General features: G+C 50.2%; 1 protein-coding gene across 2 annotated transcripts in view; it reads right to left on the minus strand.

The window, feature by feature from the left end:
* Cnksr3 (CNKSR family member 3) overlaps positions 1-24,298 on the minus strand; it is a 97,430-nt gene extending 73,132 nt beyond the window's left edge. The window contains exon 1 of one of the 2 annotated variants that reach the window (XM_076552836.1): positions 23,711-24,298. In XM_076552836.1, the coding sequence (XP_076408951.1) occupies positions 23,711-23,762 (52 nt within the window). In that variant the 5' untranslated portion in view covers positions 23,763-24,298. The remainder of the gene's footprint in view (positions 1-23,710) is intronic. The other variant, XM_006978078.4, reaches the window with a different exon arrangement.
* Between the last annotated feature and the right edge of the window lie 1,869 nt (positions 24,299-26,167).

Here is a 26,167-nt window from a genome sequence, read left to right on the forward strand (position 1 = left end):
AAGGCCAAGGGCGGGGAGGGGCCAATGTCTGAAAACAAATGGCATTCCACACAGCTCCCCCATGTTTAATCAGAGGCTTTTCCGTTGACAACCCTGTGATCACTGAACACTGCATGAGACAGGGCTTCTGCCCCTGTGCTTCGGGCAGCTGTTTCCTACGCCTCATCCTGTTTCCTGCAAGGCCATGGAAACTTCGAGGTGGTTCCGTCTGCTTCCAGGAGCTAAGCATGCAAAGCTGCATCCACACCGCCTTGGCTTCTTGGCTGAAGGACAGGAAGTCCCTCCCGCATAAATACCGTGGTAGGCTTCCAGAGCAAAACATCCTGACCCTCCTCCCTGGTCACGCCCACACACCACTGAGGCGCTGGCATATGACTGTGAACACAGATGACACCAGCCACCACGTTCAGTTGCCTTCTGTAGTTCGCTGCAAAGGCTTACTCTGAACTTCAACCTCTGTGTCCACTCTAAACATGCTGGAGCAGTGAACAACGTGACCACAGACTAATGATTTCTGCCGCCTAGTGTTCAGTTGGCTGGTTGGCTGGTTGGCTACTTGGTCAGTTGGCTGCTTGGTTGGTTGGTTGCTTGCTTGGTTAGTTGGTTGGTTCATTGGTTCGTTAGTTAGCTGGTTGGCTGGTGTGGTTTTTGCAATGCTTAAACTAGAACCAGACAGAGCCTTGTGCATGCTAGGCAAGTACTCAGCCACCAAGCTACACCCCCAGACCTGCTGATTCTTAAGGTTTTAAGGTTCTTTGCCTAGGAAGCTCTGTGGCCCACCTCTCCATCTGCCTGGCAAACTCCTCTTCGTCCTCTAAACCCATCCTCAATCACCTTCGCTGTGTGTTCCTATACACACGCTCACTGCACTACAGGATTTACCAGACCACACTGTGATAATCAGCACCATGTCTCTTCCCCACCGGACGGAATGTCCCTTGGCACTGAACCCCACAAAACCAGACACTGTGCCTGGCACATCACAAGCAGTGACTGACCAGAGCTACGGTACCGAAGAGGAGAGGAGCTGTGATGTGCTCCACTACTGCTGGTGGGGGGCGGGGACTTTCTAGGGGCCAAGTGAAGGGGGTGCCTGCCGCTACCACAATTGAGGGATGGGGAAACAGCCCAGTGAGAAAAAAAATATATCTTGAACATGGAGTCTAGAACATTAAGTTCTAATCTCAGTTGCGCCCCTCCATCTTGCCATGTAACCCGTGCCCTGGGTTACAGTCCCTTAACTGTAAAATGAAACAATGTATTCAACTCTGAAGAACAGCATTTGGGGTGGATGGTCTAAGGCCTCCATCGCCTCTCAAAATTACAGTGTGGGGGTGGGGGTGGAGGTGACAGAGCTGGACTCTCCCAGCCATAGGAAAAAAATGCCCTCTGTTACATTCCCCAAAGTCAAGAAAACCCCCATTTTCCTGACAGGTGGGCTGACTTAGAGTTCACAGACTTACAAAAGACTCAAATCTAAGCACTGCCTGATCCTAATATGCCTCCAGTAAATGGACTCTTTGTCCTCTTCCTCCTCTCCAGTCTAAGTATGATCACACACACACACAAACGGAGAGACAGACAGACAGAACAGAGAACTTTCAAACCTAAGTATTAAATGTCCCTAACTGAAATCAAGGCAAGGCCTCTTTGTAAATTTAACCCCTGGGGGAACACTGACAGCTAAGCAGGTCTTAACATTGAAAGCAGACGGCATGCTAGCCACCTAGGCAGCCAGCTCTGGCCTCGTATCACAGCATCCAGGGGAGGGCTTCAGCCAGGTACACCACCCCTGGCAATTCCCCTGAATACCAAAGGCTAGCGTGGATCTTAACCCTCTGTCCCATGTTTTTATGTGCGTGTTTTTTTTTTTTTAAATGGTGAAGCCAAACGGCAGAGTTTGAAATTTGAGAGCATCTCAGACATGCTGTCTATGACCCTCCTGAATGGCTCACATCTCCCCGGAGTTCTAAAGCCAATTCACTATTAGAGGGAGGGGAGGTTGATCATGCTACATAGCTTACAAATGTACCTTCGTAAAGTACTGCTTCACATGGAAACAGCAGGTGCATCTCTCAAGTTGAAAACGGACCTAGAGGAGATTGCCCGCTGACTCTCTCAAAGGACTGGAAAGCCTTCTCTTGGCCTGTTGAGATTATACCCATGCTGCAGGAACCAAGGCTGAAGTCCTATTCCGGAAACAGCCATGTCAATCAAAATGCCTTACAAAACACCTGCTTCAGCTGTGGTCAGGCAAACCAGGTCAGTGTTTCAGCTTTTCATGTAACCTCCTGCCTTCCAAAGCAAACATCAGGGCCGAGCTTCGCTTACTGCAAGCTCCGGTTATTTCCTGTCGGTTCGGTACCCAGTCACTCTTAGCACTCACCTAGCCTAGCAACTTTCCCCTTGACCAGGCTGCCCAGCACAGGTGCCTCTCATGACACCAGCAGGGATCGTTCATAAGAACAAGGCACTCCCCTTTTTTTGCACAAGTAGCCAAAGCCCTCTGAAGAGCTGGCAAAGTCCTGTGACGGGGACACAGAGGGCTGTGACCGGTGTCGAAGGTGCAGCAGTCATTGCCATTCCCTTCCGACATCTATTCCCACAGGGCTTACAGGCGCTAATCTGATGAAATGACTTCTTGGCTGGCTTCCGTCATGGAGCTTGGCGAGACTGAGCACCTTTCCGTGCGGCGCTGGCTCTGCCGGGGCGACCGCTCAGGGGTGTGCACCCTACACCGTGGACACACCCAAATGCTCCTCTCACACCCACTGGTGATCAAGAGCCTTGGTGAAGCAGGAACTGAGTCTCAGGTAGACTCTGACAAAACCAGAAATACGGCCTTGCGGGGCACCTGAAGCGGAAGCTCCCCCTCTGCTGTGGCCAATGGGTGTCACCCGCCAGGAGAGGCAGCGGTCAAGGCTCAGGACACTGTTGGTGGAAGAGCTGAGGGAAGCATATTAGAAACCATTCGCCATCGCCCTCCACCTCGAGGAAGCTAAGAGGTAGACTTGGCCTCCCGGTGGCTCAGCACAATGCACAAAGTCAACAGGATCTCATGTTCGCCCTCCAGCTGCTCTCTGAGATGTAACTTACTCTCTGTGAAGGGCCGGGGTATCCTTGTTCAACGTCAAGTTGTGAAATCGGGGCTGTCTTCTTGTTGAAGAGATGAACTGTCTCTGCCACAATGGATGTGCAGTCCCTTAATAAGCACATGAGGGTCCCTTTAAGAAGCTAGATGGGGGCTGGAGAGATGGCTTAGTGGTTAAGAGCATTGGCTGCTCTTCCAGAGGTCCTGAGTTCAATTCCCAGCACCCACATGGCAGCTCAAAACTGTCTGTAACTCCAGTTTCAGGGGTTCCCACACCCTCAGACATATATTCGGGCAAAATACCAATGCACATAAAATAAATTAATATTTAAAAAAGAAGCTAGATGGATGATGAGACCACAGCGCACTCACCTCCACACAAGCCATGGACGTTCAGGGATGGCATGGTGCACACAGGTGGGAGCAGTAAGGGACAGGAACCTCTGCAGTCACTCTATACTGGTCCATAACCGCTGTGTGATACTGCAGCGGCCACAGAGAAGTGGGGAGGAGGGAACGGCGGGGGGGGGGGGGGGGGGGGGGGGGGGGGGGGGATGATGGCCAGGGGAAGAGAGAAGGAGAGGACAGGCACAGAGACGTTCTGGTGACAAGCATGACCTTTAGAAGCCAACTCCTACTCGGTCAGAGAATTTTGAGGGTTTACCTCACGATGGATTCTCGTGCAGGCCAAAGACCTTGACCTGGCAGGTCTTCGCGTGATAACCAGAGACTGTCCCTTCACCATCTCAAGAACCAAAGGCAACAGTATTTGCCTTGATCTCCATTTGGACAACAACAACAACAACAACAAAAATTAAGTTCATCACATAGAATATGGGCCTGCCTAGCTCAGACAGACAGACAGACACACACACACACACACACACACTGTACCACTTTATAACTTCAGCAGTCTGAAGAGGGAACAGGATGGAACCCTAAACAACAAAGCAATCTGTTGTTACAAGAAAATTAAGATAGGCTTGTGGGCCTCTAAAACATTGTAGTTACACAGTTACCACCAAGGATGATAATTATCCACCCTGAGCCACAAAACTGTCTGGAGAGCTTCTGATGGCAATTAGGTCATTAGGAAGGTCTGATCCCACTCTCACCACTTCCACAGATCTACCATTGCGGCACTTCACACGGCAGCCTTGTCCGGACCATCCCCCTGACTTCCTGAGGCTGCTCAGACGTGGTTCCGTGTCTGCTTCCTTTGTTAGGAGAAAATCTTCCTCTCTTTGATTCGTAAGACCATAATTAGGAAAATTTTTTAAATATATTTTAAATATCAATATGCATGTCACCTCCCATACATGTGTCCGTGTGCATGTGGGGTGTGTGCGTGTGTGTGTATGGTATGTGTGTGTGTGTGCATGTGGTATGTGTGTGTATGTGCATGTGGTGTGTGTGTGTGTGTGTGTGTGTGTGTGTGTGTGTGTGTGTTGTTAGGAACAGAACCCAGGGCCTTGCACTTGATAAGCAATTAAAATATTTTTGCAATAATTTTACTTTTTTAACATAAAGGAGAAATTTTTAAAAAAAGTGCTCTCAGTGTGAACATGAGTAAACTAATAGAACTTACAGAACAGAATCATGTGTAAAAGTATAAGACTGGCATTTAAAACAATTACGCATGCCCTCCAAGGGTGGTCAGCAATCATGTTGGGGAGGGAGTGGGCAGGAGCAGAAATTTGGGGACTTTTTTAAAAACACAGTAATTGCTAAAAACTAAAAATCTACTCTGTGAAATTGTTTCAAAACCACATTCCACTGAATTATAGCTCCGGGCTGTTGAGAATGGATGTTTTCCCAGGGCTGAGTATATGCTTAACCCTGGGAGAGAAACAGTAATGTCAGACATGCTGGGAAACAACCCCGTGAGGCGCAGGCAGCCGCACCCCTCACGAGTGGCACCCACGTTGTCCTTATGTCCAGCCTTAATCAGGATCTGATAGTTTGAGGTGAAAACTGTGTGCCCTAAGGAGTCCGGGAACCCTGACATGGACCCCCACATGGCTGGTGGCAATCGGGTGACTCATCTGAGCCAGGGCGTGAGGCCGTCACACCAGCTGTTCTCAGGGTTTGGGTTAAAGTCACTACTCTGCTGTGCACAGGTACGTGAGCATGAAGGTGGGGTACAAAGAACAGGAAGGGCAAAGGGCAGAGGAGGGAGAGCTGGAAATGACCGGCATTCCTGCTTATCTCACGGCCAAGCACCTTGCCCTTGGGGGCGGGGACAAGGGTCCTCCATCTTCCTGTTCACTTTGGCAGCATATAACTTCCAGGCTCTGGCTGATATAACTCCACTGGAGTGAAGTTTCCGAACATTCAAAGCCTACACTCTGCGCTCCAAACCATCATTAATCATGAATCCGAGACCTACAGCTGATCACAGGTGATCGTGTGCAGGCATCTTAGACTCCAGGTGTGCCCAGGGGTCACACCCCACAAAAGACTTATCAAGGTTCCCCTCCTACCTACCCCCCAGCTGGGCTTCCTCCGTTCTGCTGGCTTCCCTTTCCTCCCCAGCCCCTGTCCCACTCCACCCCTATCTCTTTCTTCAGCTCCAGTCAGTCTTTCATGGGTCCTTCTTTTTTTTTTTTTTTTAAGAGCTGAAAAACTGACTCAGATGTAAAATTATTTAAGATACAGGTATATGATACAAAATACAGTTAATAAAACAGAGCTTCAGAGCTGGGCTGTGGCTCAGCAGTAGAGCACATATCTAGCCTTGGGTTCATTCCCAACACTAACCACCACAGACACACATACCAGACAACTAATCAAAACAAAGAAACAACCCTACCCTAACCCCCACTACCACCAAAGCAGCTTTAAAATTACCTGTCTAGGGTGGCCGTAACAAAGGCCAAGGCCAGAATTTCTCAGAGGAATTTTCTTGTCTGTTTGTTTGTTTTGTTTTTGTTTTTGTTTCTAGGGGGCAGAAAAGGGTTTATTTCATCTTAGACTCAGGACGGGGCCCCTGAAGGCAGAACTGCATGCTATTCCACTCACCATCACCCGTGAAGGAAACACGACAGAAACTTTGGAGGAACACAGCTTTCTGACTCCTGCAGGCTGCTGCTTAGCTGGCCTTCTTACATCCAGAACCATCCCCCCAGGAACCACATGGTTCCTGTGCTGGGGTCCTTCTTTTTTTAAAAAAAAGACTTTTTATGCCTTTACACTTAAAGTCAGGATCAGTTTTACATTTCACAGATCAAAGGAAATACACACTCAACAGAGTCACGGTCTCTCCTCACAGAGCCCTCGGGGGATATTTCCCCAAGATCCAGGGTGCCATGTTCTGTAGGGGTCTGAAAGGTCAGTGTAATAATACGCTACATGAACAATAAACCAGGGCTAGCCTGATGGAACTCGGAGTCAAAGAATAACTTACAAGGGTCTGAAAATACAACTGTGTATATTTATATGTATACAAGTGAGTCTATAGTGTGTGTATATATATATGCATTATCATGTGCACTCTCTCACATACATACACACACACACACACACTTCATTCACAAAGGAGGATCACTACAAGATACAAAGACTTTTTATCTAGCCGTAATTGGGATCTGATAGTCTGAGGTGCACACCATGTGCCCTAAGGAGTCCAGGAACCCTGACATGGACTACTGCAGTGTCCAGCCCCTCCGAGGCACAAAAAGGACCTTGGTGATCCAGCACACCCCTTCTCCACCTCTCTAGTCGCCCCCCCTTTCCCCTCTGCGCCACAGAACCTGCCCAATGTTACACTGTCTCTTGACTTCTGGTTTTCTGCCAAGAACACGCATTGCCCTCCAGTAAGCCCGGCCACCTCTTGCTCATCCACGGGTCTTGACCTGGATGTCTCTTCCTACAGGAGAGATCCCCTTGAAGCACTTGTCCACACCTGAGTTAGATGCCGCCCCCCTCCTCTCTGGGGGCTTGAACGTGGACCTGTCTGTGCTCCACACTATTGGACTGGAACTATCAAAGAAACCGAGGCCCTTTCTTGTCCACTGCGCCTCAACAAGAACATCGCCAAGGACAGGGGCTCAATAAAGACTGCACAGATTATATTCAACGTTAATGGTTTCTCTTGAGTTGCACCAGTTTTCCCCTAACAAAGAGTTTCCACCCACGGTCTGGAAACATTATTTATATATGATCTCACAGCACTCTCGATGTCCCAGATAAATCAAAAGACATCAAGGGCCATCAACAGCAGTGAGGAATCCCTGCAAGGTTTCGAGGCTGACATTAACGAGGCTTGCCTGCTGAAGGGAGTAAGCTACGGGATAACACAGACCCTAGGTAGATAGCCAGTTCTTCTCATTCTAAATCCTCAGTTCTAAAACAATATGGGGGTTGGGGGGGGGGGGCAGGAACCACTGGAGAAAGTGGAGGATTATGTCTCTGAACGAGTCTCCTCTAAAAGCCAGAATCACCCACTGGATGAATAGCTTTGTCAGGGATTGTGGTGTCCACTGTGCAGGGAGGATGAGACCCTTCCCACTTTATCAGCCCTCCCACAGCCAGTTACCTATTACAGACGCTGAGAATCCACCAGGGCTCTATGTATTTGGGAGGTGCTTTTGGGGGTTTTTTTTTTTGTTGGTTTGTGTGTTTTGTTTTGTTTTTTGTTTCTTTGGCGGAATCTCTCTTCACAGCCCTGGCAGGCAGTGAGCTCAAGGCAAGCCTCCTGGCTCAGCCCTCCGAATGCTAGACTTACAAGCACGCAGTGCCACATCTGGTTCCCTCCAGCTCCGTTTGTGTTTCAGTCTAATGAGGTAACAGCTTCCGCCATCCCACCGGCAACCCTATCAAGTTCATCGTGGCCAGAGCCAAAAGCGATGATCGGTTCCCTCATCCCAACGTGATTACGGAGACAGTGGCTGATCTGACTCTAATCCCACCTTGCTTAGCCGTCACTCTATCATTCCTTGGCTCAAAACCCTCCGAGGGCTCCCTGAAACACTGAAGGAAAGCCGAAGCATACTTCATGATCTCTGAGGCGCCTCCCTTTCTGGCCTTGCCTTTCCTCTCCCATCACGGCTTTCTCCTATTCTCTCCGCTGCAGCCTCTTCAACATGCCAGCCACACCCCATCTAAGGGCATCGGTGCCAAGAACACCCTCCCACGTGTTGGTCACAGTGCTCACTGAGATCTGTCCCTAGTCACCCTGGCTAAAACTACATCCCTTCCTCTCTTCACACCCACCCGTGGTCCTTCCACGCAGCACAGATCACATCTGTATGCAGTCAATTATACCAATCAGCCATCCGCCCCCACCAGACCACCAGCTCCAGAAAGAAGGAAGCTGTCGCCTTGCACCCCCTGCTGCATCCTCAGCTCGGAGGACGGTGCCTGGCACACAGGCAGTACTCACTACCTTTAACAACAAACACTGCCCATTTCCGGACTTGATAGGTGCAATAATGGGGCCCTCTCAGCTCACAGACCCTGAGTGGAGGATAGAAACACAGCTCCTGGCAGGATTCGGGGACACAGCACTCAACAGAAAGCTTCCTTTTGCGGCCCATCAGAGCTGAGAAACTAGCAGGCTTTAATAGATATTAAACCAGCCATATGCCAAAAAAAAAAAAAAAGTCTCTCATCTTATAGTAGATATCAATAAGTGATAAGGGATTCTGTTAACTTTCCTTGAGAAAAATCACACCTGTTTCGAAAGGTTGGAGAGGCCGGTGGTGAACAAGAAACAAGCCAGGCCTGCAGAGTGCTACACTGCCCAGAGCCTCACCCTTGGCCAGCCTTGCCGCTCTCCTCCTCACGGCTTGCACTGGCAACCTAAGCAGGTAGAACTCAGAGCGCCGCTCTGCTGTCCACAGAGCCCCGGCAGCCAGCTGTGCCGGCCAGCGTCACTATCTCACTAAGCGGTGGACCAGACTTCCTGATCCTTCCAAGAGGCACTGTTCATTGATCAGCGCTGCATCTGCGCCCTGTTTAGACGCCGTCCCGGGGACTGAAGGCTCTGTGTTCTTCTTAGTCTGCGGCCAACCATTTAGGATGCACCTATGGGAATAATCTGGGGTGTCAGGTTCATGTATATTGCATCATTTCACACTCAAGTTTGAGGACCTGAATTCCGGCTAACACTCCTCTGCCTTAACACATCTCATGTGCCAAGCGGCATGAGATTTGCATTCATTAAGACACGAGACAATCAGCACTGCAAAGAGAGGAGGAACTCTTGTCATCCTAAAGAGTGGAGCCCAGCAAGACGCTCAACCCGCCCCCCCCCCCCAGAATTTAAACTCTGTATGTGGTGCGCAAGGTGGGGGGAGGGGGAGGGGGAGCATGCATGTGAATATGAGTACACACAAGTACACACGGGTGTGCAGGGCAGAGATCAAGCTCAGGTGTCATTCTTCAGGAGCAATCCCCCTTGGGGTTTTTGTCTGTTCGTATTTTTGTTTCTGAGCTAAGGTCTCTTCACTGGGATCGAGGGCTAGACTAGCTGGCCGGTAAGCCTTAGATCCTTCCAGCCCTGCCCTCCCAATCCTAGGATGATAAGTATAAAATCACCATGCCCGGCTTTTTACTCGAGTTGAGGATCTGAACTCAGGCCCTCATGTTTTGTGGGGCAAACTTTACTGACTGACCTAGCTCCGCTTCTCCTCCAAACACAGTGGTTCTCAACCTTCCTAATGCTGCGGGGACCCCCAACCATAAAATTATTTTTGCTGCTACTTCATAATTAGAACTTTGCTACTGTTATGAATCGTTATATAAATATCTGCGTTTTCCAGTGGTCATAGGCAACCCCTGGGGAAGGGGTCGTTCGACCCACCAAAGGAGTCGAGAACCACAGGCTGAGAACCACTGCTCTAACATTTTTTTAATGCTACCACCACGCTGGGTCACAAAACCCAGACTTCAAAGTTAGACCCTACAGAGGTTATGGAGTGCTTCTCTGGGGTGCGACACCTCCTCAAGAAAGGACTCTACACTGCAGTGGGTAGCCATTCCAGCTTTGGTCTGGAAGTTCCAACCCCTATCGAGGCTTCGGTAACTGTCACACCTACAAGGCGGGCTGAGGGAGGACCCTGAAGACCCGAGATCCGGATGGGCAGGCTCTCTTAGTGCCTGGACCCTGGACACTGGAGGTAGACCGAGCAGAGTTCTCTAGAGAACACCGCCGGACTGCGCTACACCTTTTCCAGACCCTGTAAACAAACTATCCCTTCACTTTTAAGTTACCCCACAAAATAAACCTCCCTTTTAACTACGTGGAGTGGCCTTAATAATTTCACCAAGACTGCACTAATCACAGCTGGTCTCTCAGCCTCGACCCACACCTCCCCTACAAAGGCCTCCTCACTTCCACAGCCCTTGTCGGCACACCTTTCCCGACCTCTGTGTTATTTTCTCATTATCCAATGAACTAAGAACAAACTTCTTCAACAGTGGTGGATCACAGGTGGCTCACAAAAGACTGAAAAACACTTACCTCGCCATGCGCCCCACATGCAGTCCTCCAGACCTGAATGAGAGAAATCCTGAGGACCCTTAGCAAAGGGCTAGCATGCTACAGAGTGCCTCCATAAGCACCATACCCCTGAGCAACTGCAGGCTGCCTAGAGACAGGCTTCAATTCGATGAAAACCCTGCTCCTGGCATGAAGCAGAGCTGTTGGTACGAAAGTGAACATCTACACACCCTTCTTGATTTTGAGCTTTTAGGAAGGAATGAACAGTTGACTAAGACCTAATGAAAACTTGACAAAATGTCATCTATTATGACCAGCCATGCATGTATGCACATAGATAAATGTGTACATACAACATGTTTTCACACATATACTTAAGCCTATACATTTACAGATCAAACTGAAAGATTAAAATGACCCCTAAGTTTTAGAAAGAAGTTTCACAATTTTTATCATGGGGAGGTGGTACTCCAATTTTTTAAGTGCTGGGAACAGTATTTCTTAGTTCTGTTTGCCAGTTCAGGGCACTGTGAGGATAAAAACGACTTCAAGATGATTGGTAATTTAATAATTCAATAAGGACCCCACTGGGTTGCCCCCAAATTTGGAAACATAATACAATTTAAGTGGCACATGAAATTTGATAATACAGATAGAAACAGCTCCACCTGGGGGCCAAGACTACATAGTCAGTACTCTGTAGGTAAACTGAGTCAGGAGGACCCAAAAGCCTGTGTCTTCACTGAAAAATAGCTACCCAGAGGTCTCCTGGGTCCACCCAGGCAAGGGTAACCCACCTAAACAATACTGGCACACAACTCTATGTTGCGATCTTAGAAGTCATGAAAATAGATAAACTAAGATGAAATTGTAGGCTGAACACGGGGTACTAATTAACTGAAGAATACACAGGAAGCCAACTTATTCACATCTCATAGGTGTATTTTCATAAGAACAATTAACCTAGAAATGTTGACCACGGGGGATGTTTTTGTTTGGTGAACACCAAGAAAAAAAAAAAAAGAGGCCCTACAAACAGTTTCTTAAAATTGGTAAATATCAACTACACATAGATTTCCAGCTTCTTCTGAAACAATATAAAGCAAAAGTCCAAAGACCTGCAAAGTTCAGGTCCACAGTCGGCAGAAACTGAAGGCTGTGTGTCTGGGTTTGCTACAGTCTCCACCACACCCTGGTGTCTTAGGTCCCCAGCCTCCATTTCTAACACTGCACCTGGCCCGACCCGACAGCATCTGAGTTTGAGAATCCTGGTGCACAGGGCTCGTGACCCTGCCCGGCCCTCAGTGCTCACTTCTGGGTGGCCCTCTTGACTCACGAGGCATCTGACTGATTCTAGGACCGTACACTGAGACAAAACAGTTTCTCAGGCCAGGCCTGGTAGCACCCTCCAGTAGTCCCAGTGCTCCAGAGACACGAGCAGGAGGAACAAGTGGTCAGTGCCAGCCTGAGCTACACGTACTACTGAGACCTTACTCAAACAAGGCTGGAGCTGCAGATCAGTGGCAGCATACTTGCCTAGAATCCTGGCTTCCATTCCCAACACCATTAAAAAAAAAAGTCTAAATAAGTAAGTGACTTAAGCCTGCTGAAGGGAGAAACAGGCCCGTGAAATACCTAGGTCTTTGTCCTAGGTGTCCCCAGGTATAGCAACACAGAAGACCACAACCAACAGATGTTCTATACATGGGGTGGAGCTGCCAGCTTGGAGTCCACTGAGCCAACCACCTTAACTGCCCCACGGTACGCGCCATGGAAAGAGCACTCAGGAACTTGGGTCCAGCGACCCATATACTTAAGCCTGTCAAAAAAACATCCCTGCGAGAAGAGCGCTCCTTCCTGATCACTCCTCACACATCACCTTGTCAGTGGGCATTATGTGTGTGTGTGGGGGGGGGGGGGGGTCCTGACTGCTGTCATTTATTTCTGTTCGGCCCCTCCGAAAGGGGACAGACTAATGTTTCTGGACTTACAGCCTGCACCAGGATCACCTGACGATGCTGAGTTTCAGAGGCCTGAGCCACACACCCATGTCCCCAGGTGATGCGCTGATGCTGAGCAAGCTGGTTCCAGGGCAGTGGGGTGTTGAGATACTAGGAGGCGGCACAGATACCTGTCTGGGAAAGGGTCTCTTCAAATAGTCAAAACCATCGGGGGTCGAAGTTAACGGTCACCTATTGGTAGGCACCCGGCATGTCTCCCTGTTCCCAGCCCCTTGCTGTCGGGATCCAAATCAGAATAGAGGCTTTTTTTTTCCCCTCCACAGAGATGTCTGTCTTTACCAGCCGGCTTTGGGTAAGGCGCTTCAAGCTGGCTGGGGTGCTCACAGTTAAGCCTCATCGTCCCCTATGTCGCTAGGCACCCCAGCAGTGAAGAGCGGGTATCTTTCTGATGCTCGTTATTAAGCATTCTGAGCTTGGGGTAGACAGGAACTTTCAGAACTGCTGCTCACAGATGCGTCATCTGTTCACAGTTAGGGACGGCTCCTGTCAGAATCCATGGTGCTGACAGCTCCAACAGGTGCTGGGGAGCCAGGCCCTCCCAGCACACCATGTTCCAGCTCCTCGGCCACATCCCTCATGCTCCCACAGGCATCTCACTAGACTCTCTTGTTGACACCGTGATTTGGAATTACCTGGGGGGGGGGGGGGGAGACAGGGTGACGGCTCAGTCAGAAAGGGGCTTGCCTGGCAAGCATAGTGACCTACAACCTACAGGAAAAACAAAAACAGTCAGGCATGGTGGCATGGGATGGCAATTCCAGCAGTGGGGAGATAGGCAGGTCCTCAGATTCCCTGATCAGTCGGCGCGGCCTCACCGCCGAGCCCCAGGTCTCAGCAAGACACCCTATCTTATAAACAAACAAACAAACAAACACAAACAATGACAAGGTAGAAAATACCTGAGGAGCAGCACCTGCCATTTTCTCCTGGCTTCACACACACACACACACACACACACACACACACACACACACACGCACGCACGTGGCACGTGCATTCAGGAACATGCTTGTGCCTGAACATACTCGAACACACAAACCCACACCCCCCCACACCTCTGAGAACATAATAAGGTTGTTCGATTAGTACGTATTTAAGTTGGAAACACGCATTCGCTCTCAGTTGGAAACACATTCACACACACACACCCAGTTGGAAACACTAACTTTCCCCACGCTGCAAACCTCTTGAGATAGGAAATAGATTGCTTCCTTCCACTACAATCTTTTCCTCAGGAAAACATGACTCAGATGGCCTCGCTGCCTCCTTTCTGATAGATCTGATAGATAACGCAGGGGTTTTCCTCCTGGAGAATGACAGTCTCCTTGCCTCAAGGCAGCCAAGAAACTGGGCCTGTAATAAAGTAGAACTTGCCAATTATTTGCCTTCAGTTCCCTCCCTCTTTACCCTTCCCTATTGAGGAGTGAGACACTGAGTGTTTTTAAAAATGTGCCCAACTCTTGCTTGCTGAGAATTTCCCAAAATACCATCTATTCAACTAAAACGGCTCTGTTTTCTAAAATAAAAATTAGGACAGTCCATTGGCGAGGCAAAATATTTTCAGTCAGATCTGCCAGTTCCTGCACTCAAACGCTTTCAAAGTTTTCAAACACAAAGCATTCTGCTGCCTCCGGCCTACTGGTCTGTGCCTTAGAGGACCGCTTTTTCTCTGTTCTGGGAAACACATCTGCATCTGAACCTCCTGGGCACAGGTTAAAAACTGTTCTGTTAGCCATTTGAGTCAAAGAAAACAAACCGGGCCGAGACCCCTTTCACAGAAACTCTTACTCAGAGAGGAATGAGCGACTTCAGACACTGTAGCTCCCGCAGAATGCTCCAGAAAAGAACAAGGATGCGAACAGAGCCTGTGAAGGCAACAAGACAAGGACTGAATGGTCAGCACACGTGGCAAGGCAGGAATCGGGGCAAGGGCAGGCCAGCGAACTCACCTACCCCTGGAAAGAAGGAAAAGAAGTAGACATCCCAACTGCAACTGCTGTGTTCAAAGTACTGAGATTTAAAGAGGTGGGCAAACCTTGTCCTAAACCTGACTTCAGAGTCTAACAGGACAATGTCACAGTCTAAAACAACATCCGCAGCTACTGTCCCTAAATCCACTTCTGCTACAAGAAGCCAGATCAGAGCACTCAGGAGGCAGAAACAGGTGGATCTCTGTGAGTTCAAGGCCAAGCCTGGTCTACAGAGCGAGTTCCAGGACAGCCAGGGCTACACAGAGAAACCCTGTCTCGAAAAACAAACAAAAAACAGCAGCCAGATCAGACAAGGCCAATGCCCTGCTTTTCATCCCAAATACAAAGTTTTCCAGCGCCTGTCCACAATGCGCAGGAGCCCTGGCGGCCTGCAAGGCCTCTCCTTTCTCCCTCACAGCCCCTTCCCCACTCTACCTACCACCCCATCAGCCTTGTTCTTCACACCTCCACCAGCCTCCCTTTCCTCGACGCCCCTCCCAGCTCATCCACTCTGCAGGGCCTTGTCTGCACAAATCACTCCTGCACATGACGGTCCTCCCCCTATTCTTCCCACAGCCAGTTCCTTCCTATCCGGCCACATTCTCTGTGCCATCTTCTCAGAAAGGCGCCCCTGACCACACCCTCCAAGGGGAGCCCTGCACCAGCGGCCTGGTTCTCCTCCACATCTCTGCACTGTTTTCTTCTTCACACTTAACAGCTCAGATTACCCTTCCCATCCATCTCTGCAACGGTGGGTGACTGTCACCCGGCTGACTGTTGTCACCCACCACATCTCTCAGGCTAAAAGCAGGCTCTCAGTCTGTCCCTAGAGCATCCCCTGGAACCCATGAATCACCATCAGCCACTATAGCCCGGGGCTCCCCCCTTGGGCTGCCCTTCAGCAAACTGAAGTGATCACAGATGAAACATTTGGGAGTCTTCTAGTTATTATTGCCTAAGCAGTACAGTTTCACAACAACCCATTTATCCTTCACATTGTCTATTATAAATAATCTAACAATGGTTGAAAGCATGAGAGAAGACACATGTAGGTTCCACTCAAACACTGTGCCTTTTTTACATTAAGGACAAGTTGATATCCAGGAGTCCTAACATCAAACCTGCGCCGACGGAGAGGGATCCCACGTGTTAAATTAATCTGAAGCACTCTTTTCTACCACAGCACAGAACGTCACCACAGCCAGAGCTACCACTATGTGGTTTTCAAAAGAGAAGCCACCCCACCTTTTTATACCCCCCATCTTCCCACGGGACACAGGAGGGTCCTCTCAGGAAAGGAAAGGAACATGACCAGGAAAACCACAGGGCAGAAAACAGCTGATAAACCCACTCAACTTGCCTCCTGTCTACCACCAAAAACAAAGGAGGACCTGCTGTCGCAAATGATCATGTGACATGGGAAAGGTGACAGCCAGTCACAAGGATGCTGAATACTGAAATAAAAATCATCCAATTATATCCCGTTCATTCATTCACTTGGAAGTGTTATGAATTAATCATAAATAATTAATCATAAATAATTTATACACCATATACAATGCCAAGTGTTCTCCCTATATCGTATCGTTTCATTCTAACTAAAATCCTGTACGTTGGTTACGATCCGTCCCTTTTCCGAGATGAGACCCACGTAAAGACGAGCTTGGCGAAGTCACATGGCAAAGTTTTCCAACCTCTGTGTGTCAGACACAGGATTTGAGTCAGGTTCTATCTCCCTCCAAAGTCTCTGTTGTCTTCAGTCCCTCAACCTGCCCAGCTTTCTTGCCCAAAGCAGCTAAATGGGTACACTTTGATGAATCACAAGAGCACCAAACAGGCTTGTAACAACTGCAAGTGTTGTTTAAGAAAGATAGACACATGTGGACATACGTGGGTGAGTCTACCAGCCAGATGTGCTAACTGTACCACTCAGACAAGAAATGTGGCGCTCAACGTAAAAATAAAACTGGGTTGAGGGTTGTAGCTCAGGGTCTATCTAGCATGCCCAAGGCTCAGGATTGGATCCCATCACTAGAAAATAAAATAAGCCGGGCGGTGGTGGCCCACGCCTTTAATCCCAGCACTCAGGAGGCAGAGCCAGGCGGATCTCTGTGACTTCGAGGCCAGCCTGGGCTACAGAGTGAGTTCCAGGGAAGGAGCAAAGCTACACAGAGAAACCCTGTCTCGAAAAACCAAAAAAAAAAAAAAAGAAAGAAAGAAAATAAAGTAGTATTATTGTGTATACACACACACACACACACACACACACACACACACAGAGTTAAGAAAGCCAGAGGAGAAATGGCTTATTCTCTTGCCGAGCTAATGTCCCAACTGCTAGAAAGAGAAGTTCCTAATAGCAAGGATTCTGCAGGAGCTGCAGCCGGAGCTAGAAGAGCAATTCCAGCCCCCTGGAGTCACACAATCCTTCCCACCGGTGCGGGTTAGAAGGAGCCAGACATTCAGTCCCACCAGGACTGGAGGAAGGAACCAGGGCCTGTGAGTCTCAGCTCCTGGCCTCCTGATCTGGGACAATTCACCCAACTCGGAAAGCCTCAACTCAGCACCCCCCAGCGATGTGAGCTGTGAGCAGCCTGGGAAAATGGTTCAAGGAAGGGGAACCTGGGAGGGGAACCTGGGAGGGCTCCGGAGAGCTCATGGAAATAAAGCCGCACTTGCTCCTGTCAAGCCCAGAAAACGGCTAAGCCAGGGATAAAACTCCAGAGAAAGCAGAAACGGGAGAAAAACAGAAAAAGGAAAGGGAGACGAGACCACAGACGTTCCCAAGCATGGCTAGCTTCGGCGGACACAGAGAAAAGAGGCAGCACAGACCACCGGTGAGGCCGGCCAGAGAAGGCTCACAGCTGCACCCACTGAGGTGAGCTTAACAAGTGAGTCTCCGATGGCCGAGGCAGGACAAGAAGAGGTCCCCTCCCCATCTCCCAGGATACGGGACCCAGGACAGCCAAGCTTGGCACAACATGAACTTCTAAATTTTGAAAACTGCTGTGGTTATTTATCCCTGACATGGCATTTAGTGTCTCTTTCCACCAGCAGCAATATATATACACACACACACAAATCTCAAAATCGGCTGGGAGCAGTAAGCTCCACGTGGTCCCAGCCCAGAAGATATGACAGGGCAAAGGCCCCTCGTGTCGTCCTCAGGACAGCTGAGCCACAGGGAACAAGCATCAGTCATGGTGAGCACTGACCCTCACAACACCTCTCCAACGCTCATCTTAAAGAATAACAAATAATAAATAAAATCCAAAGTTGTTATGAGCACTCCGAAAAGTCCCAGAGGATAGCTAAAGATTCACAGGGGCAAAGGCTCATTTACTCTGCTAAGCACTGCATGTGTTGTTGCTAGGTGATGCCTATAAATAGAAGCACAAGCCTTAAGGTTGCCTTTTCCGTCTTAAGGAGTGGCCAGGTCAAGCATCCTCAAACTAAGGGTGAGTTACTTCGGAACTCAAGCACTGATCACATGTGAAAGACCAGCGGCCCAGTGATAAAGGAGAGGCAGGAACCTACCAGCTAACTTTGAAAACATGTTTTCAGCTGTGTGCTACAAGAGGGCGTCCCCATCTGTAAAAGGTGTGTGGTGATCACGGGATCACATCAAAATAGAATCTGGTGTGGCAGGCCTGAAAACGTCAGAGGAGGCCAATGCCAGTGTTCACGGACCAGACGCCAGGTGGGTATGGGTGGTGGCAGGAAGGGTCATTTTAACGACATGCTAGCTGGGAAGTGGAATGACTCTTAGAGCGGATGCCAAGGGGTCCGGAGGCGTGCCTCAGTAGGTGAAAGTGCTTGCCAATCAAATGTGATGAGCTAAGTTCCATTCCCCAGAAAACCAAGTGAAAAAGCCAGGCGCAGCAGTGTACACTTATAAAACTAAACTAGGGAGGCTGAGACGGGAGGGTCTCTGGAGCTTGCTGGCCAGCCAGCTTTGCTAATAATGTGAGCCCCGGATACTAGCAAGTGACCTTGCCTCAAAACACAAGACAGACAAGCACCCGGGGAATGGCATCTGAGGTTGACTTCCCATTCCACATACACATGCACACGCACGCATTCACATACACACACAGAGCAAATGGGAAATGTGGATTGATTGTTCGCCCCGTATTAACAAGAGGTGCACAGGGAAACTTCCCGATGGGCTACAGGTGCCACTCCCATTCTCTGGCTGGTTGACAAATGGCAGAGAAGATCGCCCCCCACCCCCAGCAGAGACTGGCGCTTCCCTCTGGCCATAATCTGCCTTATGAGAGAGACCTCACTGCTCGGAAAAACAGTTCATGACCTGGAGCTATAGGATAAAGGGAAGGAAGCAATAAAAAATACACAGCATAGCAATTTATGGAGCACTTACATAAGATCACAGTCAGAGGCATAACCAGGATGCCGACCGAGCTGACTGAGGTGCCCACGCTCCCAGCCAGCCATTCAGCTCCTCTGACTGGCATGAGGCATCACAGAGAAGAAGAGATGGAAAAGCGCTTCAAAGCACACACTGCTTGTAAATCCATGACCCTGAGCAAACCCTTCTTCCTGCCTCTGGTTCCTTTAAATATGGGCTAACAATGGTACCTACCTCTCTGCTTGGGTTTTCTGAGGATTCAAAGGAGTGTGTCTACAGCGTGCTCTCGAAACAGCATCTACCACATAATAAGTGCTTCGCTTAATGTTTTTCCGATATGGTGATTAAGGAAACTTTTAATTGCTGAAGTTCAGGAAACAGAACGGAGCCAGAGAGGGAGTCGACGGGCAGAAGTTTCTGGACCTACGGTAAAATGATGACCCCCATCTCCTGAGACCTCCCCTTTCCAGTGATCACAGAGGCAAAAAAGGAAAGGTCTGCCCTCAGCTGGAGCCAGTACGGCAAAAACCTGACCCCCATGTACTGTAGGGAGGAGCGACCGTGCCCAGCAGTGTGAGGTGGCACCGTCTAGCTGGCCTGCACTCTGAAACCCACCAGCCCCTCCACGAGCGCACAGTGAGGCCCTTCATGGTTGCGGATGCGCTGTACGATCAGGGAAAAGGACGGTCAAGGGCCTCCAGTGCCACCTGCTCGACCGCAGAAGGGAAAAGTCCCCGTCCATGTCCGACGGAGACGGCGACAGTGACTGACGCTAACACGGGTGGCCCGTCCGCGGGCCAGCGGAAGGCTTCTGGCAGGAGGAGCGCGGAGCTTGCCAGGCGTCCTCGCTCTGTATCACACTGACCGAGAGCCGCCCGTTCCGGCTGATCATGGCCAAGAGAAGGGGAGGGACACCGGGCAAAGCAGAGTCTGCCTTCTCGAACCCGTGGCCCAGGAGTGTGAAAGCAGAAATGCAGCTCGGGGGAGGGGGGGCAGAAGTCTGTCACCAAACTAGTATGTAAATGAGGCTCAGGGACAAAGACCTCATCTATTTTAAGGTTCTGACCTGGGGATACTCAAGAGCAATGAAAACACCACTGTTTCTACAGCAGAGCAGGTCTGTGGCCAGTCAGAGAGAAACTGGCTTGTGCCCTACGTGAAGTACAGCTATGATCACAGGCCCACACTCCACGTCCAGTGCCATATGGTAGACACTCAGACTGCCTGTCAATACCTCGGCTTCCTTCCTTCGTTCCTTCGTTCCTTCCTTCCTTCCTGACCATATTCCAACTGTTTTAAGGCCACAATGTACCCAACTAGAGGCTGAACGTGTGGAACAGTGGTAGAGTGCTTGCCTACATGTGAGTCCCTAAGTTCAATCCCCAGCACCACACATACACAAAAAGCGATCTTCAGTGACCGGCTGGCTCCCTCTCCAGCCTAAAGTGGTCACATCGCCATTCTGACAATGGAGATGGCGACCATGTGACGTGAATGGGTTTCACGGGGAGCTTTTTAAAGGGGTGCCTTGGCTGTCACTGGGTATGGATACGAGTGTCTTTCTCCCCCCCCCTTCCCCCCTCCCCCCTCCCCCTGCTGACACGGGAACAGGACCTGAGACAGAACAGCCATCTACGCTGAGGGGTGAGACCACAGGCTGTGCCACACAGACATCACAGGAGACCAGGGTGACAGAAGCCCCTGGGCTGCCCAACCTCAGAGTCTTGTACAAGAGAACACTAAAACTCACACTTGCTTAACGCAATGGTTCTTCTGTTGTGTGGCTGCCTCGACATGTTGTAAAATTTGCAAAAAAAAAAAAAAAAAAAAAAAAAGCCTTTTAACCAAATTGTTTGGTTGGTCACATGCCACGAACTAAGAATTCATCCCATGTCTGCACAACTTTCTGACACACACAGACCATGTAAAATAATATATATACGTGTGTGTGTGTGTGTGTGTGTGTGTGTGTGTGTGTGTGTGTATGCTAGAGGGTTCTTGCCACCAACACACGATAGTAAGACATTATTACATCATGAGAAGGCTGTGGCCTACTCCTCAGTGTGTCCAGAGTCTCAGTGTACTCTCTGCACTGCCCTGGGAAGAAAACCCTGAGACAACGCGATGAAACAGCATCGAACCACTGAGGTCAAACACTGCACACCAACCCACACCAGGCGCGACACCGGGTGCCCAAGGAAATGACAGTTCCTGCCTCCAAGGTGGTTGTGCCTATTAAAATGAGCTGATACTTCTACGATACCTACCCAACCCTGTGCCTGGGACTGTTAATATTTACCTGGCATCTATTCCTATCACGGTGAAACTGGTAATGGTGTAGCCAAAAGTCAGTAATACAAGCCAGATGGGCGTGTTTACCCAGCACCCTGCATTCTTTCTTAACATGAATCTGCAGTGTTGACATAAGCCCGAGCTGTGGATGTGGCTGAGTGTGGACAGTGCTCTTTTCACAGTGCTCATAGCTGCCACATTCATGGTCACACAACATCAAGAGTGACGGCGTCCCCGTGACAAGCCGCTTGTCACGGGGATGTATTTATAAAGCGGGAGCTGGGCAGAGAGACTGGCCAAGACAGCTAAAAACAGCCCCTAAGCAAACAAATGGCATATGTCCATTGTTTACTAAAAAGCCAATACATGTGAGACATTATAGCAAAAAAAAAAAATCTTCACTTATTAGGGCGTGCAATCGGGAGGAACACGGCCTCTTGCCGCTCAAGAGTGAGGCGAGTATTTCCACCTTTTATTTTTTAAGATTCTAACACAGAAAGTATCTAGGTCTTCCTATGAGGTCAAAAAGGGCACAGAATTGGTAGGATGCCACCAAGTACCAGCACAGGTATGTAATCTGATAAGCAGTATCATCAAGGGTCCTGAGCCACACACAGCGGCTCATACAGGGCAGCAGAAAACTTTTCGAGATGAAAGCAATCTCAACCAAGCCCTAAGGCCAAAGGCCAAAGATACCCCAAAATATGTTTTAACCTTTCTTCCTTTAAAATCAATAATAATAATAATAATAATAATAATAATAAGATGCAAACTAACATTTTTTTTCTCCCCATCTTAAGAAAGGATGAAAGGGAAATATAAAGAAGGGGGGAGAGGTCTATCTATCTATCTATACAGAGGGTGTGGAGATCTCACGTCATCACCCTCCTGTTTGCCTGTTACCATTTTTCTGGTTGTACATTATCAAGTAGGCTGGCAGAGGCACAGGAAAGCCAGAGCGATCCTCTGTCGCAGGTTCATGAGACTAGAACAGTACCGTACAACAGAGATAGAACGTGAGCCACAAGCATGAGCCACGTCACTGCAAAAACACGATAGAGCCCATAGTTAAGAAAATAGAAAAGTGAACGGCTGGAGTTCATTTTAGTAGTCAGTTTTATTCAAAATACTACCATGTCAATACGTAATAAATATGAAAGTTGTTAGTATTCTCTATTCCTTCTTCACACCAAGTCTTCATACACCCACTGCGGTGCATACCCAGCACATGGCAATTCCGGATCAGCCAGTACAGTGGAACAGGCCATCTGCTTGCTGATCCTAAGAAAGTATGCCGTGCCCTCCTCCAGAGAAGACGGGAATGACCAGACACACACCAGACACTTCACTCCTGGGACATCCCCTCCCAGTGGCCTATATGAGACATTCGCTTGAGAAGCCACAGGAGGAGTTTCCCCTGTGCCCCAGCCATTTGAAAGAAGACCTGAACACCTCAGCATCACCTACTTCCCACGTCTACCGGGATGAACAAAAGCAAAAGACAGCGCACTTAGCCAAGGGTAAAACACTCCACAACTCCAGTAATTACTCCTGAGACAGGGTGCCACTCCTCACCTGCAACACCAAATGGAAGTAGGGGGACCGCGGCGGGGGGGGGGGTAAGAAACTTGAAGCAAAAGTTGAAGTAAGGAGGTGGGACCACCCCCACCCCCGACCCCCCGCCAGAACCCACTGGTTGGTTTCAGTGGACTCTGTTCTGTTGGAAGAGGACAAAGAGAGTTGAGCCTCCTCTGGCAACTGTCCCTAGCAATCACGAGAGAAACGATAAAGTAACAGAAAGCCTTCCACTCCCCCCGGACCGCCCAGCACCCACTGGGTGTCCTCTTCGCGAACGCTGTACAGAACTGGACTGTAGTTCCAGACACTCCGCTCCCTCTCGGGGCTTAACTGGCCTCAAAATGCTGCGCCCCCGGGGGGTCTTGGCGCCTCCAGAGCTGGAGTCCCTGCCTCTGCGGGAGTCCTGGCGCTTGGGAGTCTCTCGGGCACTGAAAGCCAGCTCGCCCTCTCCAACCCAAACAGACAGGCTGGACTGGCCGCAGGAGTCTCCGTCTACCTGCCCAACCGCCCGGTCACGCCCGCGGACTGCTCCGGGCCCGCAGCCTTTACTAAATCCAGCGGCAATCACCCACACAAAGACGCCTTGTCTCTGTCTCTGCGCTTGGCGACAGGCAGCAAGTCGCGGCACGGTACCCGAGCAGGGCAGAGAGGGTGCCCTGGCGCCAAATCCCCTAGTCCCGCATGCCCAGCCCATCTTTCACGGAAAGGCCATCCTACTGTTGTTCCCTGGCTTAAATATGGGTGTCCGATCCGCTGCACAGAACGCGCACCCCCACCGAAAGGAACCGCACGGAGCAGGCGCACCACATAGGGGCGCACAGGCCGCTCGGCAGAAGTTTGCTTTGTCGCCCGCAGGAGGGGGGCAAGCACCCCCAGTGCCCAACTCCTGGCCCGCCCCATCTCCCGGGCTGCGGGACGCGGGGAGGTCCTCCACGGCCCGCTCACCTCTAGTCCAGTCCACCACTTGTTTGGGGCTCCACTTGGTCACCGGCTCCATGGCAAGCGGCTTCGCTGCCCGCTGGGCTGGGAAGTCAGCGGCGGAGTGCTGCAGCCTGAGCCCGCGGTTGTCCCCTGCGCGCCCTGGGCGTCCGCTCAAGCCTGCATGGCCGCGGTCAAGCGGGCCATCGCGCTGCGGCTCAGCCAGGGGAGCGCGGTCCCGGGCCCCGTGAGCACGGGACAGCTGTGTCCGGTGTGGCTGCTCCTCCGGCTACCGCCGTCCAGCTGCAGTTCCCACACGCCGCTCAGGGATCCAGCTGCTTCTCCGTGAGCACCGCAGCTGCGGGAGCACGGCTGCGACCTCAGACTCCAGGCCGGGGCCGTCCAGGCATGGGACTCTCCAGGCTAGGAACTTCGAGCTCGGCTGGCCCTCCGCGGCTCCCAGCGAGCGGCGTCCGACCACCCCCCGAGGTCCCCCACTCCGCGTGCGCCGGCGCCCCGAGCCTTCCCGCCAGCCGGTCCCACCTCCTGCGCCACCGTCGCAGGCCGCCCGGGCGGGGAAGAACGCAAGAGCGTGCGCGCTCGAGTTGCAAAGTTTCAGCTCTGCGCCGAGCTCCGGGGGAATAAAAGAGAGGGCGGGGCCGAGCGGGAGCAACACGTGGGAGGGGGCGGGGCCGAGAGGGGGAAGCAACACGTGGGAGGGGGCGGGGCCGCCGCGACGGGGACTCTGCTTACTTTCTCCCCTGCATCCCGGCTCCTCCGGACGCCAAGGCTCTACTTTTCCTTTCCAGAGTCCCGGAGAGCCGATTAGTGAGTGCCCCAGCCTAGTGGGAGCCCGAACAGTCCGAATCTTCTTGGTGAACAGATTTTTTTTTTAAGTGAGATGCGTGTGTTCCCCGTTTTAAAAGTTTCCAATCAAGGTCTTGCTCAGCCACCCAGTCGTCTTCATTTTACGTTTCCTGAAGTGTAGACCAAGGATGTGTTGTTTTGGACAAGAGGGTGACGATGTACCACTTGCTCTCAAGGCTGTCGGCCGTGTGTGTCGGCTCTCTCTTTGGTTTTAGTAACAGCAGAATGGCAGTTCTTCGGGTTGTGTTTTGCCATAATGTAATGCTCATATTTTCAAAATGACCTAACGCTCGGTTCGGATTACTCATTAACCCTGAGGCGAAATGTGTCAGCGAGCCAAAAAGAAAAAAGAGAGAGAGAAAAAAATACCCAGTTTCCGCCTCTGACGAGGGGAGGAGAGCCCTTTCTACACTACAAGCCTCAATTTGGACGCAGAGCCTGGGTCCGGGGAAAACCCTATAACCGGTGTTTACCTCCCTGCGGCCCTCCCTCCTCAGCCTCCCACACACATGCACAGACACTCTTTTGGCCCCTAGTGAGTCGTCTTTCAATTATAGTTATTGATTTCCATCTTCCCCTTGGCGACTATTAACCCTATCCAGGACAGAGGCTGCTTGGTATTGGGTAGGCTGAGCTGGATCCACTTCCTACTATCTAGCTCATGTTCTGAGGGAGTGGTTGGTGCTTATTCATTCAATAAACACCCGCAGATGCATCCTCTGTTCCAGCCACTGCGTTCCTTCAGTATTTGTCGTATTGGGATAGATGCTGTTTAGTACACACGAGAATCACGGCCAATACCCAGCTCTGTGTGTGTGTTGTATAGTTGTATAGTGTGTAAACTACCTTCGCCCTCCTAGTATGCAATTCATTTATACAATAGAAAGGTGCAACTATCAAAAATAGCAATTTTTTTTTAACCAAAAGTAGTTAGGCAACCCAGAAACTTGGCAAAGGCCATGAAAAGATTCCTGGTAGAATAGTTGCCCCGTTTTTAGAAATGATCTTTGAGCTGTCTCTTTCCTAAACCATCTTTATGGCCACAAGAGTGAACTATCGTAACCTTTGCTCAGTGGGAACTGTTAAGACAGTTTCGACAATCACTGTATGATCCTGATGACCAAGCTAGTGATTCATGTACGAAACAGTGCTGCCAGAGGAAGGGGGCGCGACGTAACTAGAACCAAGAGAATCACAAAGAGAATCAAGGGCTGATGATTTTGCTGTAGAATTTTACTTGATGTTTTGACGGTGTTCTCCGGTTCCTTTGCATCCATTGGAACTTTAAGAGCTGGAATCCCAGAGTCCGGTCTGCAGAATTTCGACCCTGGAATTCCAGAGCCCGATCTGCAGAATCTCCACCCCCGGTCAACACAATCTACATACACTCAGCGCATCCCTAAACAGAACATGCGAAGAAGGAAGCCACGTTAAAGATCTCCAACCTGGAAGGCCAATTAACTATCTAAATGAGTTAGCGATCCATTCACCCTTCCAGTCCTGCAGGCTAATGACTATGTAAATCGGGCCTCCTACCTTAATTACAGCTGTTGGCATGTGAAAGTTTTGGGGTGTGCTGACAGCCTGCCCGAATGCAAACTTGACATAGGTCTGGCG

Source organism: Peromyscus maniculatus, chromosome 16 (genome assembly GCF_049852395.1).
Source record: "Peromyscus maniculatus bairdii isolate BWxNUB_F1_BW_parent chromosome 16, HU_Pman_BW_mat_3.1, whole genome shotgun sequence".
Lineage (NCBI taxonomy): Eukaryota > Metazoa > Chordata > Mammalia > Rodentia > Cricetidae > Peromyscus > Peromyscus maniculatus.